Source organism: Thunnus thynnus, chromosome 13, assembly GCF_963924715.1.
Source record: "Thunnus thynnus chromosome 13, fThuThy2.1, whole genome shotgun sequence".
NCBI lineage: Eukaryota > Metazoa > Chordata > Actinopteri > Scombriformes > Scombridae > Thunnus > Thunnus thynnus.
The window spans coordinates 6,285,184-6,310,107 of record NC_089529.1 but is presented as its reverse complement, the minus strand read 5'-3'; the positions used below and the strand labels follow the sequence as shown (position 1 = coordinate 6,310,107).

The window sequence follows — 24,924 nt, the reverse complement described above, 5'->3', positions numbered from 1 at the left end:
TGCTGTGTGCATCACTGTGGGTTTGTCAGCTCAATCCTGTCTCCCTGAGACCCTGGGAAACGGGAGACGAAGCAGAAACTACAGCATGTAAAACACAATAGGAATGCTATATCATACTTTAAATCACTTACACAAACAGATATGCATGCACAAGAATTGCTCCACATGATTACCGTGGCAAATCATTAACTACTCTCACACACTCTCCTCACTTCTTTTATAACGTATCCAGCAGCACAGAATGCATTTCATGTCTGTCTGCGGAACACAGTGCTCTGACATGTCATTACGACACAAATCTGCTCACAGTGCAGAGCATAGAGTATCATATAGCTGCACATCCCTGACAGAAGCTGGGATAATGATGCATTAACATAAATCCGCTAATACAGAGGCATGTTTCTATGATGGGTGCCAATTGGGGACTAATGTATACACTTTCTCATGCTTCCTTCTTCCTGTCATGTGCTCCACAGGCTTTCTGCTTTTCTTCCTTTGGTGATACTGCCGAGATATTGAGCTAAATGCTACTTTTATCTAGATATGACAATTGCTCTCATAAGCAGAGTGAAGCTGCTTTCTCTCGGTTTGTGTTTTACTCCCTGCTATGGTACCATCTGCATGTCTGGAACGGGAATGTGTTTTCTTATATAAATCCTCACCTGAGAGTCTGATATAGACACACGTTTAGATTCCACTGTTGGCCTGCGAGCCACCCGAGGGGAGATGTGTGTGTAGCCTCGTCCAGGGCCCGAGGACAGGTAAGTGCCTCTCTCCTGCAGTGACAACTTCCTCCCGGACAGGTGAGGCCGCATCGGATGAGTCCTCCTTGCCTGGGCCCCGTCCTGCTGAGCCCCGCCGTTCCTCATGCCGTTGGTAGCTGAACCGCCAGGGTCTTTTGTCGTCATGGCAGCCATGGTGTCTGTGAGACTGCTGGTCTGTTCGTCAGAGTCGGGGTTCAGCCTCTCACAGCCAGGGTCACTGCTCATAGCCATGGCAGGAGGGGAGGTGGGAGCGGTGCAGAAGGTGAGAGTAATGGCCAGCACCCACAGGCATCAACGTGACCTGGGCCAGCCTGCGGTCGCAGTGTTCAGGACAACACCAGAGCTAGAAACACAGAGGGAGTGAGGCTGTCAGCTCAGTCAGCCATAGTAGGAAGAGCTGAACTACATACAGATCTGAATAAATAAAGAAATCATTCTTAACAGTTATCTTGGTTTCAAACGCTGCTTCAAACAAACATCAAAATTACATTGAAATCCATCTAATAGTTTTCAAAATATTTCACTGAAAACCACAAATGTTAATGTGTTGGTGGCAGAAAGGGGAAGACCATTAGGACCCATTGTCTGGGAGCCGATGATATCTAGACTGTATAATGGATATTGTGATGCTAGACTTAATAACATGACATCATCTTGGTCGTCATATCCACATTACAAACAATTTTCTTCTTCAGAATGGTCTTGTGTCTAAAAGCTATTTGTCACACACAAAATGTATGTAACGTATAGATATACTGTATACGATAAAAGATATTGGCAATATTAGACTTTGTCAATACTGCCAATGTCAATTAATTAATACATTTTCTAATACATGTGAATTAAAACCTTTAACTTCTATTCCAGATATTCAGCTGGACACGTACTGCAGCAAGAGTACCTGTGAGACAGAAGTTTAATTAAGCAGTCAGATGAAAATGAAAATGTCATCTGTGTGTGTGTGTGTGTGTTTGTGTGTGTGTGTGTGTGTGTGTGTGGGTGGGTGGTCTGGTGGGTCAAATTACCTACAGTAGACATGTACTCATAAATTGAAATAAATGTCCCCCTGATAAAACCCAAATGCTACAAAGCTAATTATGCTGTATGCCTTTGGTCATGGCTTTCTGTGTTCCCATTAGATGCTTGTGGGTGGACTGGCACACAAAGAAAAGCACATATAAAACCAGTGAAAGTATTGTGTGTGTGTGTGTGTGTGTGTGTGTGTGTGTACATACTGTATGTGTGTGTACGATCCAGACATTTAGAAGGATTTGTTTATTGTGTTTTTCACCCTTTCATCTTTAGTGAAAATCAAGTCAGCAGCAGATTGCCATAGACAGTGAATATCAAAGCTCTGTAATACATCTGGTTCCGGTTTTGTTCTGCAGATAGAAGAACTCTGATATGCAAAGTGAGTCCAGCCGAGCCATCCGAGGAAAAGAGCACATAAACCCCCAATCCTCAAGCAATATCTAGCAGGAATCAAGAGGAATAAGTGTGATGGCTGTATTCATCCCGAAGGAGCCACCTGGGTCTGTATATGTGCCATGCAAAGACACAGACTGAAGAGAAACAATGGAGACGAATCAGTTCTGTGAGCAGACAAAAAGTGTTTAGTAAATGGGCCATGTTTTGCTATTCCTAAAGTGTGTCAACAAGGTCGAACTTCATATTCAAAAATAACTGTGTACCACTTTGTCCAGGCGGGTCACACTCATTCATGCATCTCACAGCCATGGCTCAATACTGACCGCAGTGTAGTCTATCATATTTTTGCCATGCTGGCAACATGGCTCTAGAGATGGCAATGTTGGTCAGTCGGTCTGCCCAGACTTTGATCCTCTTATTTAGAAAATATATAAATAAGAGTTGGATGGATTGCCATGAAATTTTGGAAAGACATTCATAATCCTCAGAGGATACATCCTACTGACTTTGGTGATAATTATTTGGTGACATTACCTCTAGTGCCACCATGAGGTTCACATTTGTAGTTGTGAGTGAAATGTCTCAACAACTAGATGGTGTGCCATTAGGGCTGGTCAATATATCGATATTTTGTCGTGATATCGTGATTCTGTTTGCAAAACTTATGACATTCCCCTCAACCTTGACTGAATGTTGTGTTTAGCATTAATTAGCTACTGTTTTCTTATCCTATATTTACCCTAAAATAAACCCCCCCCAGGTGGCACAGTCATGCCACCTGTTACATTGATATTATAAGAAGTGGTAACCTTACATGCTGGTATTCTGGTGACAAAAGTGTAGGTTTCATCCAAACTGTTTGAGTACAAAAATATTCATGAATTCTCTATTCATATAGGTATAATTACATGACTGTCACACTGAGCTTTGTGCGTGTCAGGAGGCAGAGCCACCAGTTGCCCATGACACACACAACCCATCATCATTTGCCCATTTCTATTTGCATATTTCAGATGACTATTATTCAAACTATGTAAATTCTGAGCACAGAAAAAAGCCTTTTAACTGTTAGCGGCACGGAGGAAATGCATGACTCCTGACCCATTTAAGAAAAACAAAAAAAGAATTGTCATATTTTGCTAATTCTTATCGCAACCAGTGATTATCTGTCTCTTGAAACGGCTTTCTCTCCACTGCAGCGCCATTCAGCCCGTTGAATGTGTGAGTAATATCCTGGTAGAACTGGGAGGTGGAGGAGTGGCAGGGGTCTGGTTATTAACTTCAGCTGCACTGAGACTTTTGTTTACAGAAGCCGGTAAAAACACATTTTCATTATGGCGCACTATAGCTTTTTATTTGGTTTCATATTTTTATTCACATGATCATTATTGTGTCAACTGCATCCATCTGCCTTGTCGAACGAATGTTTGAGATGAAATTAAACTCTTTTGCCCTCTCTGTGTTACACAGCTGTGACATATTGTGATTGACGCGTTGATAGAGCAAGCTGCGGTTCTGTTAAATGTCCTCCTATAAAAGCCGCAAAACATCATTTATGAGTCATAACATATTTTTTGAATTTCCTTAAAGATCTAGTCTTTTTTTTTACCGTATACTATTTCTCAATCAAGTGATGGAAAGGTGTGTCCAAACTTTTGACTGGTACTGTATGTTCTGGAGCTGAGGAGGAGCAGTAATGGTGATTTCATTTTAACCTTCATAAACAACACCCACCTTAATTTCCACAGCAGGATTGAACAACTCAATGATATTTACATTCTTTAGCATATAACTTTCTGTCGATGTTTTCCAAAAAAAAAAAAAAAAAAAAAAAGGGTCAAATAAGCACTTTTGAATGGTAGAATAAAATCAAAGCACTTGATGTCTTATCTGCATGATCAATCTGCCTCCCAAACACACAGTCAGATAACTGATATTTTCATATTCACACAGGAATTAAATTTAGTTTAGTTTATATATGTCGAATTTGCAATCATTCCAAATGTCTAAAATTTCCTGTTTTTAAAACGAAATTCTTATTATACAATAATAATTTGTTGAATTGCATGTTTTGTATCCCTGCAAACTTTTAAAGATGAAGTAACGCAAAGTGACAAGACGTGATAAAGTCTAGATGTGCAACTGCTCAGTATTTTGCTGTTAATGGAAGCTATTAAGATGCTTTCTCTCAACAAAATATGGTGCTGCGATGGCATATTTCAATATTTCAAGCCCATATAATTGTGCAATATCTTTCTTTAATTAGGTAAACAAACTGAGGGGGAAAGAAAATAGATAGATTAAACCAGCGAGAGCCTGAGAACCGCATCTGAATATGAAGTGTTTTCAATAGCTGCCATCTTTCAACTAGTTCAGATGCAAAGAAGCTTGGGCAGAGCCAATTACAGTAAGAAGAGAGAGTGGGTTGTCAAGGGTGAACAAATGAATCCATTTGGCTCCATTAGTAAACCGCTTTCACTCTTAACCTGGCTTCTATTTGTCTCTCCCATCATTTTGTTGTGTGCAGAGAGCAAACAGACGTCCAAGGACAAAATCAAAATGAGATCCTTTATTTGCTGGCAAGAAAGTTTTTTACCTACTCTGAGGTCTTTGACACATTTCAAAGAGCAGGCATCTATAGCATGTATTCAACAGAGTGCTGAAACTCTCCCAGTTTGACTAATACAAGCAGCTGACCTTGCAGACCTACTGTGATTAATGTTGCCTGAAAGACAGTCTTTACCCACATAACGATAGTATACAAGGAGACGTCCAGAGCAGATTGCATGGCTGTATGTTGAAAGCTTATGTTAGGTTCTCTCTCCTTTGACGAGAGGCAGAGGTGAATTTCTTCATCGTTTTCTTTCTCTTAAAAACTACTGTAGTCACTGACTGTTAAATTACATATTTTAAACGAGGTGTACCTCCTTGTTTGACGTGTCAGACTCAAAGACAATCAGCTTTGATTGTTCACTGATTACAAAGATGTCAGTGGAAGTAAATCTGCATTGCAATGATGTTAAAGCAAAACTGATTTTTTTTTCTGCGCCTGCATAATACATAAAAAAAAAAAAAACTTGAAAGATGCAAAGCACCATTTTGTATGTGATGCTCATGTTAAGATCAGAGGAATGTGCTCATATGACTGTAGTGACAAACCTGATGTGGAACAAAGCACATACTGATGGACAACATACGGTGGCCACATGCCTCTGTGCAAGAACAAGTAACCTCCTCTAGAGACTAGTGTGGAGACATACGGCCACCAGCTGACTTTGATCTTTTATGAATGTGTGCAATTATTTCAGGATTTAGAGACCAAAACAAGGTTTACCATCAGTTAATACAGTAGTTCAACAAACCCTGTATAACAGGAAACAAGGATGCATTTGGTAATCATTCAGTGATTGTGACAACATACATTGAAAGATAGTGAAACTGTAAGAAGTAATGTCTCTTGCATTTATCAAACTATGCATCTCTGAATTTCGTGTAAAATGTGTGTGGAACATAAAGACTAACACACAGACCTGGAAAACAAACTGCCAAATAATCTAATCAAATGTCAGCTGATCAAAAGAGAAGTAATAGGCTATTTCTTATCTCAGGGTTGAAAGTATGAGCTGGATCTTTGAGGTTTGATCCTTCCTGCAAATGCAGGGACGTGTGAATGTTTACAGTCCAACACATGCTGACGCATCGCGGTCATAATCAAAAGTATAGCTCCACTGTTCACAGCATGACAAAAAAAAACACCCAAAGCTGATGAAGGACAAATGTTAGTCTAATTGAAGTGCACTGTAATCAAATTATCATCATCTGTACTATGAAATTAACTAAATAGACTATATAAGCACATTAGTGTCACAGTTTGACCAAAATAGATTTTTAAGGGAGACAGCAGCAGCCGATATAAACGCCACAAATGCATCCAAAGCTTGTCTAGAATTGTGACCATTTAAATGTCTGGCCAACTGTAAAATAACAAGGGTTCAGTCTTTATACAATCAAGCATAATAAAACTCTCGATTTATATAATTCATTTAGGAAGTGAGAATCTTGTTAAAATACAATAAAGATAACACAACCTTACAGCGGGGTTTTACACACTACAGACACAACTGGCTCTTATCAGATATTTCATAAAAAAAGGCCAAAATCATTCCAAACTAATACATCAGTCTAAAGCTTCTTAATATCAAATCAGAGCTCATATACTACAGAGGGGTTTCCTTCCTGCAGCTCCACACTCCCCGGGCCCACAGGTTGATCAGGCCTTCTCTCCAGTCGCCTTCTCCTGTCACATTTCATCTTACTCAAACGAAGGATAGGTCACATTTACTGCTGAGGGGGGAAAAAACAGCGGTGAGGGAAAGCTGAAAAGCCCAGCGGGAACATCAACTGGCTGTTCCTGATGGATGATAGAGGCAGCCTAGGGAACAGCTTGCATTTGCATGGCTTTTGTGCGCATGCACACACATACACACACACACACACACACCTGCCCACACAAACACGCCCACACACACTTGATTTTGTTTTTTGAATAAGGATTAAGGGAGACATTTCATCCCCCTGCGCGCGCGCACACACACACACACACACACACACACACACACACACACACACACACACACACACACAAGAATTAGCTTTTCCCATGTTCCTCCTGTTGTGGTAGCAAACAGTTGGCAGTGATTATGCCTCATCATCCTTGACTGAGTGAGCCTCATTCATATGGATCAGAGTGTACAGCTTCTTAAGAGCCTCTGGAAACAGTGAGGGAGCATAGTAATCAGCTATCAACTGTGATCAGGGGAAACTCTCAACACTTTGAACGTTGATGAATATATCTGATGTCAAAGATAACTTATTCTTAGAGGCAACAACAGACGCAGGGTGAAACATCAGTATCTTAAATGCCTCATCAGAGTCAGTGATATTCACTGTATCACACCAGCAGAGCTGAAAGCAGCACCAAGAGCACAACAGTGATCCACCCGATAAAAAACATGTCATCCCCAAGATGTTTTTTCTAGACTTAGACTGAGATTTGTCTTTCAACAAAGTGAAAAGAAACTCTGGTGAGGTTTACATTCAAACTTAGAAAACACTCTCACTGGAATAAATTAAGCTCAATTAAAATAGTTTCTTTTGGTGTAAAAACATTCATGTTTTAATAAAAATTTAGCTGTGATTAGTGTGTGTTAAACATACTTAAATCAAAAACTACTGCAACAGTTTATGTATCAAGCACCAAAAGAAAAAACCTGGCTCACACAAAAAACTGACAGCACAGGATGTTCAAATCTGTCAACAAAACCACCTCCACAAAATCTTGCTTTAAACACAGAAGACCAAACACCATAACTGCAATGCTTTCCAGTAGCAAACACTTCCTTCCCTGTGTTCACCTGACACACTCTAATCCCTGGAACTCTTTAATTCAATCCGCGGGATTAGCAGCCAGCTGTACGAGACACAACTAGCTGTAACCATAAACCTGTTAAACAAATACTTGTATCGCCAATCAATGTGACCTGATGGAGAAAGCAGGCAGCAGTGCCCCCCAGGCAAGACACCGCACACAGAGTCCATGAGCAGCGATCAATCTGACTGGACAGACAGACACTCTGGGACAACCCCAACCGAGTCCAGGGCCACCCTCAGGCACTAATAAACCCAGGATTACACAGGATGTAAGAGTGCTAACTGGCAAGTTGGATGAGCCAATTATTTCTCCTCTACTCACACTGACAATGAGTGTGCTGCTTCCAGCATGGCTGACCTTCCTGGAATCCTAGAAATGTCGCCTGACAATGGTCCCTCTAACAAGGACAGACCAGCCCAGGATCGCCCCCTCACCAGACGAAGGACAGATGAATACTGATCTGCAGATTTGTGTTGGAGAGGACTCTATATATTTCCAGGTGGGGCAGGGCCTGGATGGTGGCTCCACCCTCTGTCCTTGTGACACCGCTGTCCGGTGGTTGGACCTGCTACTGGTGATCATCTATTTTTAGAAAGGGGTTAGTAACCCTGGGCTGTGGAGGTAGTCCAGCAGAGATAGCCAGAAGGGTTGGAAGAGAATACAAAGCTTTAAATATCACAATGCTGGAAATCTGCAATGATGTGAACCTGCACTGTATTAATCTGTGGTTGCTGAAAATCAGAAGCCATCTATCTTTTCCCTTGGGAGTGATGTTCAGTGCCCTCTAAATCCTTCAGAGTGGAGGAATATCCCAGTGATCTCTAGACCTTCTCACTGCTGTTAGAAACCTGTGGTCAGCTGGCCGGCAGGCTGCCAGGTCAGGCCTGATGCACTGAGACTGCTGCTTTACTCTCCTCTAACTGACCAATTCAATATGCACCAAGCTGTGAGCTGTAGCTAGAAAACAAGTCAAGCTTTCACTACTCATTAAAGACTGAGCAATAAAAATGCACACTATATGAGCGAGAGCTGGACTGAATTTATAAGCACACATGGTACTTTTTTTTTTTTTTCAATTAGAAGTATTAAAGAAGATAAGATCAATACATGGATAAATATGTCCAGAGCTGACCAAGATTAAAGGAACACTGATAGCTTTGGATATAAACCAAAACTTTTAGATAGTAAGTAATTCAAAAAAATTGTCTCAAAGCTGACATTAATACATTCATTAAAGACATAACTTCCATTGATGCTACAGGTTCCATTTATTGAGCTTTACGGATTTTATGGTTGATAATGAATGTTTTCCAGCAAACTCAAAATACAGACACCAAGGATGTAATTTACACTGGGAATGGCAGGGCATGTATCCTTCACTTTTCAAAATGATATTTTTGTCCCCCTCACTGTACTTTCAGATTGATTTTCTTAAGAAAATCTCTGTGAACCATGTCCCTCTTATTGTCCAGCTGCCAAAATCCAGACAAGAGAAAAGCAACAAGCTTACCGAGCAGCAGAGACTCCTATGAGGCCTTGTTTGTAGTGTTTTTTTAAGGCCTTGTGCAAGCTGAGAGGAAGACCTGCAGGCAGTAATCAGGGTTGAAAAAAAGTAGTAAAGTCCTTTGTAGTAAAGTCGCAAATATAATATTATAAAGTATCAGGTCTCAATCAAGGAAACTATCATTTTAAGTAGGATTAGTGTGTTAACAATACTTATATCTTATGGCAAGCACACATATACAGTATTTATATTAAAAGTTGTTTTTTTCTTCTTTGTTGAGTCCCTCGAATTCTGAAACCAAACCTACACCCTTGTCAGAAACTTGTTGTGTTTTCCAGTTTTTGTGTCTTCATATGCTTGCACTATACTAGGTTAGCAAGAAAGTACATCTCACACATGGCATGAAAGTGGTTTGCTTACCAAATACTCTGAAGAAATGTTGCTGTAGAACACGGTATCAAGATGATCTACATGAGGATCTGGCATACTAAGTGAACCCAGATGTTCTAACACAGCACACAAGCACAGGTGTTTTTCCCTCAGAGTGTCTTTATGTACTTGTGTGTGTTTATGGTGTAACGAGTGTGACCTGACTCTGTGTGTGTGTGTGTGTGTGAAGTCCTGCAGGTGCAGATTATAGTATAGGTGTATAAAGCGTTGACGCGTCTAACAAGAGGATGTTCACGGCCTCTGACTGTGGATAATGATCTAATGAATACAATTAGTCGCATAATTACACTTGCTTTGTTATGGCCAGTTATTCTAAATGAGTACAGACTGCAGTCAGTAGTAATCTGACTTAACGCAGCCATTTCCTCTGCGACTTTACACTTTGACCCTCAACGTTTGTCACATGCAATCATCACTACCTTCTGTATTGTGTGAAGTGTGAGCTCCATCCTTAACTGTACAGTATTTCAGCACCATCACTGCCTGCAGGCTGAACAGCACTTTTCTCCAACATCTACAAACACCAAAACAAAATCTTTCTATTTTATCTCTTTTAAATGTGCATTTGGTGGGTTTTTTTTAAAAAAAAAAGCCTCAGAACAAACTTCTCAGAAACAAACTCAGACTTGAGGTTGTGTTCTTTGTTTGGGGGAAGGTCACGGGCAGAGAACTAAAGAGGCATTGCCATTAGCAAGCTGCTGAAGCAGATGAAGCGAATGTTTAGCCCTGCAGCCCTTCAACGACTCACTCAGGATGATTATTAAATTATTTAATCATCATTTTCATTTGATTAACAGTTTAGTGCAAATCAAACCATCTGCAATAATATACAATAAATTAAATTGCATGTATGTCTTGATTCATATTGGCTCTTACAAAAGACTGCAGAAGACCAGCAATAACACACAGTAAGTAGAGATTTCAAATCTTTTTTTGTTTTGTTTTTTACCACAAGAATGTTGTTTTGCAAGTGTTTTTGACATCACAAAATTATTTTATCGCCACAAATGTTGTGACGTCAGACCACTCCCTTGTTATTCAACCCACCATACAGGCCATGGGAACATAGAGCAACTAAAATTAATCAACTCCATATTTACAACAGTAAAAAATGTCTTGTAATGTAGCACACAACACTGCAGTTTCTCCATTTTAGAGGCTGACTTTTTACTTTAACTTTTAGTCAGCAATTACTGACTAATATCAGAGGCTTTTTTTCAACTGATGTACTAGTTTTTCTTCAGGGAGCATGAAGGGCAGATTCTTCTTGAGAAATACAAGAATTTAAGCCCTCTGAGCTGTGAGCTTCTTTCTCCCTTCATCAATAATGTTAGCTGCAGCATTGAAGAGTCTCTCATTCTCCACGCCGGTGCAAGCTACAAAGAGAAATATAGATGCAAGGAGCCAGGAGAGGGGAGCCAAGGTCGGTCGATTCTCCAGAACTGGATTGGATTTGAGGAATGGTTTGCGCACTAAAATAGGTTGCTTTCTTAAAAAGGAGAGCTCTGGTGTCAGCTGGCCCAGGGTCAGATTCTGCTTCTCACTCCTCCAGGATTTCATCAAAAGACTACCGGGCTCTGCTCTTTCATGCAATTCCATCATCCACGCAGAGGGATATTTCTACCGGTCTATTGTACATAGACCTGAGCAGAAATAGTAGAGCATGTCATATAGAGAAGATGAAAAAGAGAGAACTGACAGCAGAGATTTTAGCAGAGGTTTAAGCTCTTTCTCTTTGGCTGGCAGAACTCACTGAAATCAAAAACCTGTCTTTGGAGCCGTGAGCGCTGATTCCTTCCCCAGCAACTCTGTCACTGCTAAGCACTAGCTCTGCCAAAGCCTCCTACACCATCACTGCACACAGAATTGAAAGTAAACTGAACTAAAGAAGGAAAAAACTTTTGGGGGGGAAATATCTTAAGGATATGGCTGTTGATTTTATATATTTTTCTTATTGTCAACAAATTGATCTTACTTACAGGTATTGTGTATGTGTCCAAAGGCTAATATATCTTATTCCTCTGTGGCATAGACCACCATTGTTGTCCAGAAACTATTAAAAACACATCAGTGAGCCACACCACTGCTCTGGGTGACATGCTCCTTCATTATGATGAGTATGCTCACGTTGGTTTGTTTAGAAACTGTTCCAAAGACTAATAACAGCGATCACGTTTTCAGTCTCCATAGAGTAGTTCCGTGGACAGCAGAGGCCACTGAGCATGTGCGGGAACGTTGTTTTGTTTACAGAGCTTCGCTAGTTTGTTATGCTACATATCACAACCTCTTGACTTTGTACTACATAAATCTGAGGGGTCATGAGATGATTAATGGGAGAGGAAAGAAGAAAAACAAAGTTCTGATACACAAATCTGTTTTCAGTTTTTAGAATTTTCCTCTTTGATTTTTGGTGAAAAAATCATTATTATTGGATCGTTTGAACATTTATTGAAATGAAAGCATGTGAGAAGTTTAGAGGGAAAAAATCACTATTTGGTGGAGCTGTTAACAACTCATAGACATCTGAAATGTGACCCCGTGGTTGGAAACCACTGGTTTCATCTTTAACAATGTGTTGTATTTTAAAAGCTTGTTATATTATCCATTGTGTCAAATCTTTATCTGAAAAGTAACTAAAGCTGTCAAATAAATGTAGTGGAGTGGAAGTATAAAGTAGCATCAAATGGAAATACTCAAGTAAAGTACAAGCACTGTACCTCAAAATTGTACTTAAGTCCAGTACTTGAATAAATGTACTTAGTTACTTTCCACCACTGCCTTTGAGACACACTGTCTTACTTAAGATACAGAATATTATCAACTATTCTACATAGACCAGTAGTAAAAAAAGACCACAAATACACCAATAAATTGCAATAGTACATAATCAAAATACATAAAATAATTGCAACACATAGGAGTTGGCTCCTTAAGAATAAATTTACTGTTTTATCTCATTGGGAAGTCTCTGCTGCTATTACCTCTATGTAGTACACACATTCAACAACATGGACATGGAACTAATCCATTTCTCTTTAAATATAGAAGCAAGATTGTGTTGCACACCCCATTATATGCAACACAGACCTGGTCCTTGTGCAATAACTGCCCAATACTTCACAGAGTTTAACAAATCCACCCATGTATCACTGGCAACAGATGTGCACAAAGAAAATACCATCTGTTAATGCATATCTCATTACTCCTGTACATATCAGATAGTTGCCACATATGGGTTGTGTGAAAAACTACAAAAGCCCCTGTGAATGTGTGGGTGTTTACTTGAAATCACAGAGATAACAATTACTATTTTTAACTATCCACAATTTAAGCTAACAAAAAAAAAACTTCAATAATTTTCTGCAAATTTTCATCTCCAAAAGGAAATTAAATAAAGTTTGAGTTAAACTTCAAAGAAAAACCATCCGGGGAGCCTGGTGGAGCAGAGGCTAACCTGGAAAGGACTATCTGCTGAACTTAACATTTGAGTACTTTGTTTCCTGTTACTGTGACAGAAAGATATGCACAATGGTCAAAGTATTACTTTTGTAAATAAAACAGAAAGACAGACGTGTTCGGTTTCTTAGCCTGCTTGCTTTTCATGGTTGTAAATAGAATTTCTGGTTCTAATTCCATTTTCCCCCCATTGTAGCAACCGTCAGACAGAAGGGAAACGACAGGGAAGTGAAGGAATAGTCAACGAGAGAGAGAGAGAGAGATGCAAGCCGCAAACAGCAGTTTCTACGCGCCTCCGCCTGCTGATTTTGAGTGATTTTTGTGAGAGTTCTGATTAATAACCAGGTTAAAATGATTATTGTATGCCTATTCTTGTTTAACTTACATCTGGGTTAGTTAAAGTGTTACAGTCGCCTATCCCTCCAAAAATCTTTTGCCCTGTTGCTGATTTTTTGGTGTGTGTTTCGGGGGGAGAGATGGGGTTTGGCTGAGTTGAAGGCCCAGCTCTAATACTCATGGTTCACGATTGGTCTATACCCAATGGAGTCCACTGTGACAAGTGGCCACAGAGGAAAAGCTGCTGTCAAGGTTTGTGGAAGAGTTTTGGACAGCACACAGACCAGCCTCTCTAGAGAAGGATGGGAAGCAGACTGACAGAACAGACACAAACTCAACCAGCCATCAATTATTTCAGTTAGCTCACCGGCCATATGGAAGTAACAGCAGAGCTCTGGGGACACATAGCAGAACAACATCTTGAGCTACCAGGACACTGAAATATACAAGACATTTTATGAAAGAGATTTGAGGTCTAGTGACTGGTACATATTCAATGTTGAAGCTGACAGGGCTGAAAAATACCAGAGAACTGCTGCAGAGTCACTTTTGCTGATGTACGATGATACTGAACCTCAACAAAAATATTCTAGATGAGGGTGTAGTCAACCTTTCAGTTGGTTTAACAGCTCAATCAAGCAACAGAAACAAAATAAAGTAGCTGTATCTTTGTTTTTACTTTTATCTTCCTATAGCTTAGCCATGTTCTGCCAATAAACAGTCTGATAAAAGAAACTGACTAGTGGAGGTTCCCAGTGGGTATCTCATTCATGCTGGTGTCTCTCATATACAGGCTAATGAGAATGGGGGAGAAGTGTAAGTGGGGTGGAGTGCAGGCTAGCATTTGGCTGAGGTTAACTGAAAGATCTGAGAACCCACAGAGACCTTAATGGTTGTGATTTGAATAATGAAGGCTAATACACAGATACGGCTGTATGCCTGGCACAGTATGAACTAATGAGGACCTGCAAATGTATTCATGTATCTGCTCTCTACAAAACACTGGAAAACATGTGTAACTGATGTGTCACACTTCAAGACTTACACTTCAATAACTTAACAGAAAGAGAGGCAGAACAGCGCAGGTTGAAGGTATTGGTGGCCCTTTCCAATGCAAAGGCACCCCTTCCAACATCACCATCCAGGAAAGGAAGGCTGTGATGTCACTGAGCAAGGACCAAAACATCACCATCCTACCAGCTAATAAAGGAAGATGTGGTCAGTGGTCCTAAACACAGCGGACTACCACACCAGGGTCACCACACTATTCAGTGACACTGATACATATGAAACACTGAGGCGAGATCCCTCCAGTGTATACAAGAATAAGGCCATGGAATGGTTACAACAGCAAGTATCGCTTGTATCATGGAGAAGCCATCCCATGCATGAATATGCCCTCATTGTTTACATGCATTCCAACTATGGAGGTGGTGGAAACTGCAAGGAAACAACTGCTACATGACAACACCCTTAACAATAGAACCAACCTCAGCCCAGACCAGATTTGTGAACTGCTGGACTTCTGTCTGAACACCACATATTTCCAGTACAACTGGGGGTTTTATAGACAAAAGCCTGGCTGTGCCATGGGCTCACCAGTATCTCTCATTGTAGACAACCTCTACATGGAGGTAGAAAGCAGAGCCCTGAACTCCTTCAGCGGAACAGTACCAAGCCACTGGTTTAGATATGTAGACGACACATGGGTCAAAACTAAAACCCAGGAAGTGCATACCTTCACAGAACACATTAACTCTGCAACCAGCAACATCAAGTTCACACAAGAGGATACAGCTTGGCCTTTTGGGACTGTGCTGTACACATTGAAGAGGACAGGAGCTTCATGTCTGCCAACACTCCTGATTTCCGTGGGAGTCTCCCTATTTTTAACCCTTTCAGCCATTGAGCTCCCAATTGCTAATTACTCCTGTTAATCTCCAGATGTCATAGTTTTTCCTTTTCTTTATTGCAACCTGTTTCTGGCACTGTACAGTGTGTATGCGCAGCTGCTGTCTGCACAAACAGTCTTTCATCCTGTCCCCTGTCCTCCTCCCTCTGCTGCTGATGTGATTGACTGTCTGCAGGTACTGCTGGTGGAGAGAGCAGGTACTGGTTTGGCTACATACATACAGCTTTCATTGTGATGCGCTGTGGTTGTGTAAAACATACCAGCGACACTGTGGGCAGAGCAGTTGAAAATAATCGCTTTTGTACAAGTTTATGCTTGTTGAACAAGCACTTTGATAAGCTAGGATATATCATGACCCTGCACCACTGAGCTGACAATGTACCAACAAGTGCCCAGGCTCAAGAGGAGGAGCACAAACACCTGAAGAATGCACTTAAAGCCTTTGGATACCCTAACTGGACCTTTGTGAAAACAGCCACAAGATCCAGGAAGAACATCAACACTGCGGGTGGTGAAGAAAAGATACGCATCAACATCATCATTCCATACATGTCTGGAGTATCTGAGAAACTCAGGAGGATTTTCAACAAATACCACAGTCCTGTGTTTTTCAAACCCAGCAACACACTAAGACAGAAACTGGTCCACCCGAAAGGCTGTACAACCAAATACAAGGAAAGTCATCTAGTGTATGCAGTCCAGTGCAGTGAGGAAAGCACAGACTTGTATATCGGGGAAACTAAACAAACATTAAACAAAGGCATGGCTCATCACAGGAGGGCCAACTGCTCAGGTCAAGACTCAGCATTTTACCTACACCTGAAAGCTAAGGGACACTCTTTTGAGGACAACAATGTACATATTTTGGATAGCTAGGATAGATGGTTTGAAAGAGGAGTGAAGGAGGCTATCTACATCAAAGTAGAGATACCATCCCTCAACAGAGGAGGTCTACGACTAGGGCTGAACGATAAATCTTATTTTACCCCAACACTAGCTGCTAGCTGCTAGCTCAGTTAGTACAGTGCATTTACAATCTAGGGTTAACTGTGATAATGCTAATGCTAATTTCCACTAACAAAAACAGGCTTAAAACCATTAAAACAAAATGCACTTACCAGAAAAAAACTAACATCCAACTCCTTAGAGGGTCTTTTAGTACAACCAAACAAGACTATTTTAGGGAACCAAAATGTTGCAATTAACCTTCATGAACTGAAAACACACTGAAATAGTGACAGCTATGGCTACATTTAGTCTATGAATCTGGGGTTATGCCATGTTTATGTTACATAACCAACGTTGCTGCCGTGGTAGCAACTTGTAAATCACAAGGTAGCCACACCCTAAAGCTTACCCTGCTTTATCATCTATTGTACTCTAAATGGGACCATAATTTACAAAATGAACATCATGCTGTATTGACAAAGACTTGAAACTAGTGATTGAGACCCTAAACTCACTAGGAAAGTGTTTATTGAGGTAATAAATCAAGTGAGAAGGAGAGTCATTTTCTCATAGACTTCCATACAATCAGACTTCTTTTTGGAGCCAGTGGAGTCGCCCCCTGCTGGCCATTAGAGAGAATGTAGATTTAAGTCACTTCCGCATTGACCCAACTTTTAAGACCTGGAGCTACCTGCTTGTGTTTAATTCATATTCATTTAATTATTTAAGTTGTTTTCACACAGATATTTTTTATTTCAACACTGTATGGTAATAGATGTTTTTGTTGAGTTTAGAAGAAATTATTTTAAAAGGGAGCAGGGAAATTTAACTTTAATTTATTATAGTTATAATACTTTAAATTAATGTTCTGTTTAATTGGTTGGGTATTCATGTGCAATTGGTTCAATAAAAGCATGTTTGAAATAATTTATTTCAATTCTTTTCTCAGTGAACATAGGCTATTCAATGTTTGGGGTCTTTGTTAGTAGTGTACCTATTAAAGCAGAAAGACATAGGAACTGTATGGCTACTATGCACACTTCAATATTTGTTTATTTATCACAAGTCATATCGTCATCACAATATTGAACAATGTTATCGCACATCGCAGATTTTCCTCATATCATGCCGCGCTATCTACAACACCACCTATCCCCCACCTACAACACTGTTCTTTCATCCCTTCCCAGGAGATTTAACAACCATTCACATTTGGCCTCATGCGGCAACTCCAGTCACTGTTGTTTACACTTGGCCCCAGGTCACTCCAACAACTCTAACAACTGTTGTTACAACAGCCAGGAGCACTAACGAACCAAGTGGTATCAATGACCTTGATAACCCCACAGACTCAGTTAGAACTGAAGAAGCCCCCTTGGATGAGAGGTGAAACGTCTTCAAGTATCTACAACCAAGTCCTCCTTGGACACACTTCAAGCTTCATAATTGTGTTCGTATTATGTTTAGTGTAGAGGCGCTACTGGCATGGCACACCTGAATCTGTACAGTCGAGTGAATCGAGTTTGATCATTCTTGTAAGCTGTCCATTGTGAGCCTGGTAATGTGCCAGAAAGGAGTGCAACGCTAAATCGGTGGAGCGCTCTTTAAGTGAAGGCCTGATTTCTGTGCACATAGACAAAATTTATAGGGTGCATTAGACCACTAACAAAAGGCTGAGGCCTGATTTGAAAAAAATGGGCTTTAGCTTACTGATGCAGTGCTTTAGTGCTCTTTTGACAGGCAACACATCAACAGGAAACAGTGCATAAATCTGACTAGTCTGGATTCTCTCATACACAAAAACACATGGAAGATAAAAACACTTCACAAATATGGCAAGACCATCATTTCTAAAGCTTACGCATCACTCTTAAGCTGCTTTCTTTTGATCACCTCAACCCTAAAGGAAAGCTTGCCTGTTTTACTGTTAAGTTGGTGTGTTGATTAACCCTGCAAGCACACAGTAGACTGAGTGCATGACAGCCGCGCTCCACAAAACACACTTTGGGAGCTTCCAGGAATTTGGCGGCTGATTCGACAGAGGAGGTGGCTGATGCTTCCAGCACTAGCTTTGTAAGTGAAACAGGTACAGCTGTTACTCTTTTCTCCCAGCTGCAACATGAAAGCTTGTCAGACATCAAATGAATCACGATGGATTCCACAGGGCCTAGCATCTCAACACTACAGACTGGAAAACACTCTTCAGCCGCACATTACGGGGAAACTATTCTGTGAGAGCATTTATAACGCTCTCCTGCAAACGCATTTTCAAAGACTAGGCCAAAACCTAGTACATGGCTGGTCTGTGTATGGTCAATGTGTAAAATTGTGGCCAATTTCTTACAGGGATTGTCAGTGGTAGTGTCTAAAATGTGTTTTCTTGGATATTAAATGTTCATCTGTAATTTTCTGTAGTGGCCCCAGTAATATTTGCTGGTAAAGTGTACTGAAGTAGCATCACATGACATGGTTAAGCTATGTTTGAGTCAAAAAAAAGGGTATAAAAGCAGTTGAAAGAACAATACTTTACTTCAATACTCTCCACTTATACCTTGGGATGTTTGATTGGAAAGAGAACTTACTTTAATTCTAACTATTCTAATTACCTATCTGTGAACTCCCCCTGCTCTTTCATCTATTTCAGTCTGCGGGTGTCTCCCGTTTTTCACTCTGTATTGAGTGTTTTGTCAGAGTGATGGTTATTCGTGGTGCTTTAACTGTGCACTCTCTCTCATGCCTCTATGTGTCTCTTTTCTGCCTCTTTCCCGGTCGAGAATTATGGAGGCTGTGGTGGAAATTGTGAATTAAAGTTTTGACAGCATTTTGGGTGCAAATTAAGGAGGCTTATCTCTGCCTGGTTACCACAGTTACAGTCAAATCAATCGCACCTGCAGAGCAGCCGCCCTACAGCTGAATAAGTCTCATGTTTTATCTGCAAGACTCGTGTTTTAATGCTGTTGTTCATTGTTTGTGATGTGAAAACGTCAGAGAAACAAAAAGTTTGCATCCTGATATTAATTCAGCTATAAAATCCAAACGCACCACGTAGCGTCGATCAGACTGGACGGTAGAGGAGGAGATGCAGAGACGCTGGTACATGGGTTTAGCCGACTTCGCTGCATTTAACACTGTAGCTGAGAGTGTCACAGCTCGGAGCAGAAAAAACAGTCACTCTGCATTGCGCTGCTGTCCTCTAATTCCATCATCTCGCACCAATTCCTTTTGAAGACCGATGGCCAATGAGGAAACTCCAACACTCAGCTGGCCGACCAATGGTGTAACTTCATCACTCACTCACTCATGGACAACCACGTTATAGAGCTGGTCTGTGGCTGGTCCAGCCAAAAAGAGTCATTAAAAGGTTTCGGTCATCCTACAAAAGACTTGAAGAAATTGAACTTCTCTTTCTGTTTTAATTATAGGCTGTCTTTTGGCACACCGTTTGTGAAAATTGTAACTCGTACCTTTAATGGATGTAACACAATTGACAAAGCATCACACTCCACCAATACCTGACCCCTCTAGGTCTAGGCCAGGCACTGTTTTTTTTTTTTGTACCACACACACAAAGATGCATCCAGAGGTGCAGCCCCCCCGATGGGGGATACATCAGGTTGGATACATGGAGAAATTACACACTGAACAAATATAAGGGTCTTTTGATTGGACTGCATCAAAGAAAAGGACTTCCTGCAGATTGCATAGAGCTCTGCAGTCATTTAGTCATCAGAATCAATTGGTATGATGACAAAAAATAGAAAATTGTTGCAATAAGAGAAGCAGCAGGACACAGCCCTGTACACCGACCAGCACAGACGCTCCCTGTTTATTCTCTGACTCGCGGAATGAAGCTGTGCTTGATACAATATGAGCGAAAGATGTCCAGACTTCTATTTAAAATTGCTTATGACATTTATTAAATTCACCAATATCGTAATAACAATATACACATGAACCTGCACCAATTCACACATCTACCGCAAACACAAGTCAAGTGATTTCCCAGAGGGGCTGAAGGAGCTGCAAGCTGTTGACATGTCCTCTTTTTCAGTAGCTGGGCCAAAGCTCTGCTATGATTACCAGAGCCTACGTGAAGACGTGTAAAGGAGGTTACAGCCATCAACACATTTAGAAAGAAAAAGTGGTCAGGAAAAACAGAAGTGATACTGCTGTTGCTTATTTACATCAGGCAAAAGACTTATCTCTAATGTAAAGCATGTAAACATAAGTCAAATTGACTAGAGGAAAATCCTAGAGCAGAGACATCAATATAATAATCAATATACACCTGGTCATTTTAGACATAGGATTCCTCAAAGGAAAAATCTATACTAAAAATAGTATCATACATTTCATCACACAGGTACAACAGGACAAAACACCAGCCAGCCACATGATGCTGGGTTGTTTAAATATGGACAATCTCTTAATCCTTCTTATATTATCTATTACAGCCCCATTTCTGGCATTTAACACTCATGAAGCTGCTACAAATATAACAAAGACACAAGAGGGAAGTTGGAACTGCTTAGCAGCAGCACTCCAGCCAATTCATCTTTCAGCCTGTGAGGATTTAAATCATATTCAAATCCAACAAACCAAAATTGAAACTGGTTTTCTCTTTGCTGAACAGACACTGTGCAGACACCATAAATTGCATTAAGAACAAAAGTGCAGACACTAATTTGTTACATGTCATTCATGAGCTCTCTGGCTGTGTTTCAAGGTGCAGCTCTAGAGGAGTCATTCATTTTTGAAGTCATCCTTCAAAAAAATTCAAAGGGGACTATTCAGCCCAGCGCCTCATGAATGAGGGATTAAACAACTTGTGAGCAGGGTGAAAGGAGCACCACTTGAGTCTGACATGAAGCCATATTACTTGTTTTCAGCAGACACCAAGTGGCTTTAGAGGAATGAGGAACCTGTAGAGACATACATTGGGTGCAATTTGTTTCTTTTTGTGGTTTTAAAAAAATGAAACCTGAATAATTTTCTGCTGAATGAGGTTATTTCACACATATACATATATATATATATATATATATATATATATATATATATAAAAATCTAAACAAAATCACAACTCTACAGTTATAATCATATTGTCTATGCTGACAGGTCTGCCAGGGTTTAATTTTCATTGGGCCTGCAATTAACCCTTATTCTTAATATATAGTAATCTACGTAAGTGATTGTTTTGTCCATAAAATATCAGACATTACTGAGGCATGCTCATCACGTTAAACCAACAGTAAACAACCCAAAGACATTGTATTCATAATGATTGATCAGACTAAAAAGAGACAAACGCTGCAAATCCTCACATTTGAGAAACTAGAACCTGAGACACCAGTTTTCATCAATAATCAGAAATGTTAATTAATTTTCTGTAGATGAATTACTGTAAATTGCAGTGCTGAGATGATTACAGTCTGTAATCATCTCAGCACTACTTATCATTCATCATGTCAGGCACCCTCAGTACTCTTATGCTCATGTGTGATCAAACTACACATCCCAAAATATCATTGGACTCAAAAACCAAAGAGAGCCAACAAAAAAGAAATCCTCTCAAATTATTGGGGACCACTTTGTCTCCCTCAAAAGGTCCCTGGTGGGGCCCCGGGCCGCAGTTTGTAAAGCACTACGTTTGACCCAGTAGCAGTTGAAATCTGCACACATGCCCTACTGCTGTATGAGGCAACATCATTTTATGACAGGTGCATGACTGATACATGGCACACAATTGGCGCCGCGCGTGCACGCCGCATTTCAGTGCAGCCTCTTATTCCACGGGGGGCGTGCACGCGCGTGTGTAAAGCGCTTGAAAAAAAAAATCAAGAGCAACTGCAGAGGATTCAACATCCTGATGTGCCCGCGAGGGAGCAATTCACTCAACTACGGCACAACACTGAAACCCATCTGCATTGCACAAAAGAGCGTTGTTCTGCTTTACTTCCCCATATTTACATAACACAGACTGGCCCTGCGAAAAAAGGACTACACGCTCATGCACTTCAAATGAGATGATCTTAAAAGTTTCGCTTACCTAAATGAGTGCTCGGGCGTGTGTGCGCGTTCTTCCAGTCAAAGGGATCCAAAGGGATGTCCCGTTTGGACGCACGGTGGAGGTTTGATTCACTCTATTTACAGCCGATTGTCAGTAGACACTAACAGAAAGGTTCCATTCAGGCTGATCTGCTAGATGTGAGGCAGGATCAGCTGCTGACCTGAGATGTGTCCCATGTTTTGCACGCCCTCTCTTCCGGAAAACACGGACAGACCAACCCACACTAAAACCCCTCTCCTGTGTTGAGTGAAGGCACAGGAGTGAAGACACCCAGCGGCTGGATTTATACAGCCCACAGCTGGCTATTGTTGCAGGGAGCGCTGCAATGTGCACACAGCGGCAAGAAAAGGGCTGACCATTAAACACTTTGACACACTGACTGGTTTGTCGCACAGCAAACGGATAACCATAACTTTTATTATTCGACAAGAAATGAATCCACGGGTCCTAAGATCCGCCCTGTTCCTGCAGCGTGACCAATACTGTGTCATTACTGTAAATACTATGTTCTACAGCACCACAATGTCATATTTACATGATAAAAATACAGCATTATACACGCAGCCAGTTCGATCATACGTTTTATGACCACAGATGCTGCATGTGGAATTTCCTAGACTGCTCCCCTATTATGATTGGATTTAATAGACAGCGAGTTTATAGAGCAAAAGTACAGCTAGCGCCTCTACTGGCCATATTGCTGTATTCATTTTCCAATTGACAGAGCTCCAATAACTCAGTAATTAGTGCAGATAAGCAGAGCGGTCATTTCTGATTGTTGAGGTTAACAATCTAATTACTGACTCCACTGTAGTCAACCCTGAACATGTTGTAGGTAGTAAGTTCATCAGCTATGGGCATCAAAATCAGTTAAATTCCCACTAGATGCGTTTTTACCTTTACTTCCCCAAGATATGTTTGCTGAGCTGTGTCCTTCATATTCAGGAGTTAGAACATACGTTTACACTGAGGAGCTGCCCACTGAAATTTGTTGTCATCTCCCACTGTTAGACACTGAGCAGCTCTAGTGGAGCGACAGAGAGAGAGGAGATTGGATTTTAAGACATAAAAGGAAAACGTCACATTGCTGGGTGCAGGCATTCTTCCATGTGAGAGTGTGATGCTCGTTTGATGTGACAGATACAAACTGTACGCTTAGAGCTTTATTGGTCATTTAGGAATATCCTGAGTTGAGATACCCTTTTCTGTCTTATGGTGATTTGATATGTAAACGTTTACATCAGTCTCCTATGACATAGAGTCTTTTCTTTACTCAAAAATGTGTCTTTCTTTTTGTTTCTTCGGTTGGATGATGTTCTCTTCAGCGTGTGCAGAATGATGTATGTACAGAGTTTGTTTTCACATTCATCTGCTGAAGAGGACATTTTCTCTGTCCTCACCTTAAATCTGAGTTTAGGGTGTGTACCTACCAGCAGGATTTGTGACATCACGACTGGTTTGGAAGCCAACAGACCTTTTTCATAGCGGATATTTTGACAGGTCAAAGCAGGAAAAACACAGGTGCAATTAATAACATTAATCATGGCTGAATCCCATTTAGTTTTTCCAAATTCAAGGCACCAGTACGGTGCATGATGGTTCACCAGTATGGCTTCCTTGGATACTTGAGTGGAACTGAGCCATCGTTAATGTTATTAGTTCCACCTGTGCTTCTCCTGATGTGACAAGTCAAACTGTTTGCTGTGAAAAAGGGTCTGTTGTGGTCCAGTATGCAACTTATACAAGTGTGATGTGGAAACTTGAAGCTTCCAGTGCACAAACACTGAGAATGGACTTGACATCTTGTGTCCAACAGTTAAAATTCTGATATGAACAATATTTGCATATTCATAGATTCTGAATTTTTATTGAGGCAGAAGGAATAGTTGTAATTTTAAGAATGTTTAACCCATTAATCACATTTTTTTGTGGAAAAACCATATCAGACACAAATTATTATTCAAAGCAGAGCATTTTTTATGAGTCATAAAACATGTCTGGAGGGGATCTTTAAACGTCTAAGAACACACAGGACAGTGCTGCAGACCAGGCATCTGATCATTTTCAAATAACAAATGAAACATTCAACATTTCCCTTTTACTGTCCCTCCTCAGTTTTACACATCACTGGACCTTATCTGAGCTGTATGACAGCAGTGATGGATCATGCGAGAAAACACAATATCATACTGGAGAGCGTGATGGCTGAGGACAGACTATAATCTAACATACTATACGGCACATAATTGATGATTATGACACGTGGTTAAACCTCTCTTGAGGGAAAAAGGATGAATTGCGTGTCACTAACACACTGCCAATTCTAGCAAGCCTGTGTCAACATGATTCAGACTGAGTAGAATACATTTCATAATACCACAGAACCACTATCCCCCTCTAATTCCAACAACCACTGTTCCCCTTCTGAATGCTCTAATTGTGCCTTAATTGAGATGATGATGTAACACATAAACATTGTTATTTTTCCTCATCACAGCATTAAAAAAAAAGTGAACCTGCTGTTCTTGGACACTTACACTTAAAACTGCATACCACTTTAAATGCTGCACAGTATATCAGACTGTTTATAAGCTGTAAACTGCAGTAACTGGTTAGCCAAATAGG

At 40.6% G+C, this 24,924-nt stretch overlaps 1 protein-coding gene across 3 annotated transcripts in view; it reads right to left on the bottom strand.

Moving 5' to 3' along the window:
• Nucleotides 1–22,700, bottom strand: part of camkk1a (calcium/calmodulin-dependent protein kinase kinase 1, alpha a) — a 61,060-nt gene extending 38,360 nt beyond the window's left edge. The window contains exons 1-2 of one of the 3 annotated variants that reach the window (XM_067607473.1): nucleotides 22,279–22,700; nucleotides 663–1,107 (exon numbers count right to left, since the gene is read on the bottom strand). In XM_067607473.1, the coding sequence (XP_067463574.1) occupies nucleotides 663–995 (333 nt within the window). In that variant the 5' untranslated portion in view covers nucleotides 996–1,107; nucleotides 22,279–22,700. Of the gene's footprint in view, nucleotides 1–662; nucleotides 1,108–7,944; nucleotides 8,082–22,278 lie in introns of those variants that run through there. The other 2 variants (XM_067607471.1, XM_067607472.1) reach the window with 2 other exon arrangements.
• Nucleotides 22,701–24,924: the final 2,224 nt, after the last annotated feature.